At 31.9% G+C, this 5617-nt stretch overlaps 1 protein-coding gene across 1 annotated transcript; it reads left to right on the top strand.

Moving 5' to 3' along the window:
• On the top strand, positions 1154-3274 carry LOC109337175 (phenolic glucoside malonyltransferase 1-like). The gene is made up of 2 exons (XM_019574093.1): positions 1154-1636; positions 2312-3274. Exons 1-2 carry the CDS (start codon positions 1205-1207, stop codon positions 3221-3223), a joined length of 1344 nt encoding a protein of 447 aa, XP_019429638.1. The 5' UTR covers positions 1154-1204; the 3' UTR covers positions 3224-3274.

Raw genomic sequence — 5617 nt, 5'->3', positions numbered from 1 at the left:
TATATATATATATATATATATGAAGGAACAATGAGTTCAGGTACCCATTGCCCGGATCCAGATCATCCAACAACACATTTTAAAATTTCAGGTCTCAGTTACCCATGGGTCCAAAAACACAAACATAGACACAACTTATTGCAAATATTTTTTGTGGATACTCATGGGTCTGGGTACCCATTGTTATCTTTAGCTCTGTCTTACCTATGCAATAGCATATAAACTAGGGGTTTGTGTGGATATGCATGTTAATAAAAAATACATGAATATCATATTTTATCCATTTTTATTATGAATATTTTAGATTTGTAGGTCACAAAATATAAATTTTTAAATGAAAATAAGAAAAAATTAAAAATAAATATAAAATATACATAAAATCAAATGAAATTTTTGGCAAAAATAGAGACAATATTTTAACTCATTTCCTAATAATTATATTGTTTCCATTAAGTACTATATATAGAGACTCTTTTCCAAGAGTCTTACCATTCAGTCATAACTTTTCATTCAAGATTTACATCATTCAAACATCAAAACAATATATTTATTCATGTCACATGAGACATTTCTTATACTTAATTTGTTGGGTTTACTCAAGTGTGAAGTACTACATTGGATACGAGGAGATGAGTCAAAGAGCTAATAAATGAAAAAGGCTTATGAAACCATTGCCTTAAGGTTTCAAGACGTGATGTTTCACATGTGACTCTCCACTCTTCTCATACCTTGGTAACAATCCTCAATGGTTGGAGGCTCCCTAATCGTGATTTGGTCTAACAAATAATATCAGAGCCGATGGTTCGGCTGGGACGTGATAGACTTAAGGGTGAGCGGACCTATAAATGTGGTACTCACACACACTTGAGAGAGATTGTTGGGTTTATTCAAGTGTGAAGTTCAATATTTGATATGAGGGGAGAAGTGAATGAGTTTATAAATGGAGAAAGCCCATGAAACTATTGTTTTGAGGTTTTAGTTCAAGACTTAATGTCTCATTATGACTTTTTACTCTTCCCATCTTCCAATAATAATGACTAGGGATTTGTGAATCATGAACCACTTTCACCCGTTGAATAATGAGTTCAGTTTTTCCTAACCCATCTAACTTGATCTATACATAGATCAAAACACTGATTAACAAATAACAAACAAAAAACACTTATATCTGGTTCTCCCTTTCACAATTGTCATAAACTCAAAGATGAAAATCATTGAAGTTGTATCAATAACACCATCATTAGAATCACAAAAGTTACCAACTCAAACATCACTTTCCCTCACATTCTTTGACATACTTTGGTTAAGGCTTACACCTGTTGAAAGAGTTTTCTTCTATGAATTCACTCACCCAACACCACTTTTCTATGATATTGTTCTTCCAAAACTTAAACACTCTCTTTCTGTTGTACTTGGTTATTTTTTTCCTCTTGTTGGATACTTAACTTGGCCCGTTGACTCTGACAAACCCATCATCAAGTACAATGATGGTGACACTATTTTCCTCACTGTAGCTGAATCTGATGCTGATTTCAATCATTTTGTTGGTTCAGATCTTTGTGAAGCCACAGAGATTCAACATCTTGTTCCTAAGTTGACTATATCTCATGAAAAGGCTAATGTTTTGTCTCTTCAGGTCATGATCCTATTCTACTTGCACCCATTAATATGTTTTTTTTGGTATTGAATTGATCAGTTTATATTCATGAATTTAAATCCTAAAAATAAATATAGTTCAATATTTCTATCATTGTCCCTATACCTTTGAGAATGATGTTATTTTTTGTTAGGATGCATATATAATATAGTTATATGATATATATTGTTAATAATAATATGAACCATTTTTTCTTAACAACTTTCAGTTATTGATTTATTTTTAATTTTGGATTGTGACTAAACGTATGTTTCTTGAAGCCAATAATTCAGGGCCCTGAATCGTCTTCGGTATTGGAGTGTATAATACTGAAATGTGAATTTATAATATAATTATTGATTTATAATTTTTTTATTTAAAGTTTATACTACTAATTTTTTTCAAAGGACCTATGTTATCATCCCATTTAATATTAGAGAGGATATGAATTCATAATTGAGAAGCCCTTGTTCTTGCAGTTTTTAACATATTTTATAAAATTTGTTATATATGTTAATTTTCTCACTAAACATTTTGATGTATGCTCAATTGGTTTATGATAGTATTGTGATTTAAACTTCAATATAGAATAGTTTACACACATTTCAACTTCAATATGAACTTCGAATGAACATAAGATGTTTTAACTTGAATATGAACTTCCTCATGCTGCAGGTTACTCTATTTCCAAACTCTGGATTTTCCATTGGAATCACAACACACCATGCTGTTCTTGATGGCAAAACCTCAACTTCCTTTATCAAATCTTGGGCTTATCTTTGCAACATGGAAGAACAATCACCATTTGCATTACCACATGAACTAACTCCTTTCTATGATAGGGATGTGATAGAAGACCCAAATGAATTAGCTACAAAATATGCAAGTGATTGGTTAAAGCAGAATGGACCCAACAACAAAAGCCTCAAGGTTTGGGATCTACATGTTCCAGAAGGGGCCATAAGAGGGTTATTTCATTTGTCTAGATCAAATATTGAGAAGCTTAAGCAATTGGTTTTAGCTAAGTATAAAGGGAATGGAAAGCTTCACTTATCAACATTAGTGGTATCTCTTGCATATGCATGTGTTAGCAGAGTGAAAGCAGAGGGAAATAGAAGCAAAAAACATGGGATTGCAGTGAACATTGATTGCAGGCTGCGCTTAGATCCACCTATTCCTTCAACATATTTCGGAAATTGCATCGGAGGCCGATTCGCAGTTAATGAAACAACAGAATTGTTAGGCGAAGATGGACTAATCGTCGCGGTGGAATCGATAAGTGCAGCCTTGGAAACTCTCAAGGATGGAGTGCTGAGTGGAGCAGAAAGTTGGTCATCAAAGTTGCATGATGGTTTAAACACGGATGAGAAGATAATTGGCGCGGCGGGGTCGCCATCATTCGAGGTTTACAGCATTGATTTCGGGTGGGGAAGGCCAAAGAAAGTGGAGATGACTTCTATAGACAGAACTGGAGCTTTTTGTATTTCAGATACAAGAAATGGTGATGGTGTTGAGATAGGTTTTGTGTCCAATAAACAAGAAATGGATGCCTTTGCTTCTATCTTTGTTAAAGGTCTTGAATCTTGAATATCTCTTTGTTATTTGTTACAATGATTATATGCTATTGCTTTATCAATCTATGGTTTTTGTGATCTATGTTTTGTTGATGAGGAGTAACTAAGTTATTTGGTAAACATTCATAGCTGTTAATCTATGGCATTAGGCACATTATCATAACTTTGGTTAACCCAGGACTTGCACCAAACACAAGTTGCATATGTACATGCTTTGAATCGGATAGAAATTATTATATAATTAATTCGGGTGAGGATCCTCTCTAGTACCAGAGAAAAAAGTACATTAGATATAGATACCATGTTTGAGGCATGAATGTAGTTGTGATTAGTGCCATTGGTAGAGATAGTGGATAAGGCATGTGATAAACTCCATTGTTATGGCGCTCTCCTAGAAGAGGTTCCATTGTCTTCAATTCCTTTATCAAGAAATGATAGGAACAAAATTCATTGGAAATGGGAGTAGTGTGACATAAGGAAGAGACAAATTTTTTTTTTCTTTCTAATTTTATATAAAACATTGGATAGATAGAATGAACGACAAAGAGTTTGTTGAATGGTTTACCAATATTGGAGAAGGTATGTCCCAACTATTAGCAAAGTGTTATAATATATTTTGGTATTTTAGGTTAATATTGTATTGAACTAGTAATTAGTTTAAACACATTTATCTTTTGCATAATAAACAATCATTGTAAACTTAATTTCCATGATTAGAACATGTACAAAATGATTAGTTAGTTAGGAGTTAGGTAAAATTAAGCGTATTTTCTATATAATATATTGATTAGTTTCTTTGTAATCTAATTCCATTAATATCATGTAATTCATTGAATGATTTATTCAATCAAAGAAATACACATTCTTTTCTCACTCTTTGATTTCTAATATGGTATATAGGAAAGTAATTATGCCTTCTATAGTGTAGAGGAAGAAAGTTATTCAAAAGCTTCAAAAAAAGAAGTGTTGGATGAAAAAAGTGTAATTGTTCAAAGGGATGCTTACACTTCTGAGCTAAACAACCGGATTTTAAGCCAAAATCAAAGAATCCTTATTCATCTTCTTGTTTTCTTTCTTTCTTTATCATTCTCTTTCACATTCTCCTCTTGTTATTTTTTAGCAAAAAAATAATCATATTTCATCATATTCTTCTCTTGTTATTCTTGAGAAACATTGCTTATATTTCATCATATTTTTCTCTTAGTATTCATGAGTATCAATTGCTCATATGTCATTATATTCTTCTCTTGTTATTCTTGTGCAAAAAGTGTTCATATTTCATTATATTCTTGAAAAATATTGTCCATATTTCATCTCATTTTTTGCCCAAGAAACCAAAATGATATTCTTGAGCAATAATATCCTTTGATCTCATTTGATTTTCTTTCCATTATGTTGATTCTTGATGAACAACATCATTACTTTCAAATTTCAATTCATTTTCTTCTAAGAATTCGTCTATTTCTTCTATTAATTCTCTTAGCACAACTTTGCAAGTTTCATGTTCTATATTTTGAAGAATTCTTCTATCTCTTGAAATTTCTTCATTGAATATCTCAAATTGAGTGGCAATAAATTTGGTCTTGCATTCCCTTTAATGGTCAAGAATATTATGCAGAACTTGAAGTTGTGGATCTTCTAAGAAAGGCTTTGGAGCTTTCTCCATTCAATCATCTTTTGTCCAAACTAAGAGTTGCAAACATCCACTCTCCAACTTGAGGGGGGCTGTTAAAATATATTTTGGTATTTTGGGAAAACATTGTATTAAACTAGTAATTAGTTTAAATTCACTTACCTTTTACATAATAAGCAATCATTATAAATTCAATTTTCAAGATTTAAACATGTGTAAAATAGACTAGTAAGTTAGGAGTTAGGTAAAATTAAGTCTGTTTTATTTTCTATATAATAGGTTGATTAGTTTCTTTGTAATCTAATTTTATTCAATATCATGTAATACATTCAGTGATTTGGTTAATCAATATAATACACACTCTTTCATTGCTCTTTGATTTCTAATACAAAGGACAACAATGGGTGAATTCCTTTTTGAAGGGAGCTCGTGTAGATTGTAACAAACTCTAGTAGTATGGCCTGGTTTGTCACAAAATGGACACACCATCCGCCTTAGGGATTTTGATAAGGCCATGATTTGATAATGAACTTGTTTTCAACTTCGTGTATAAGGATGCCTCCCTTTATGTGCAATTGTAATGAAAATGGTTTCTTGCAGATTTTATTTCCTCTTTAGGTAACCCTCAAAGTCATAGAGCTGACCATGAAGATAATCAAATCAAATGGGAGTGTCTCTTGTTTAAAAAGTAACATTGACCTCACGCTAATTAGTACCTAGGCTGTTCAGAGTGTAGATGACAAAATCCATGTCATCTAATGGATAGTTGATAAT

This window comes from Lupinus angustifolius, chromosome LG02 (genome assembly GCF_001865875.1).
Source record: "Lupinus angustifolius cultivar Tanjil chromosome LG02, LupAngTanjil_v1.0, whole genome shotgun sequence".
Lineage (NCBI taxonomy): Eukaryota > Viridiplantae > Streptophyta > Magnoliopsida > Fabales > Fabaceae > Lupinus > Lupinus angustifolius.
Note: the sequence above shows the minus strand (reverse complement) of the source record. Positions and strands in the feature narration are given on the sequence as shown.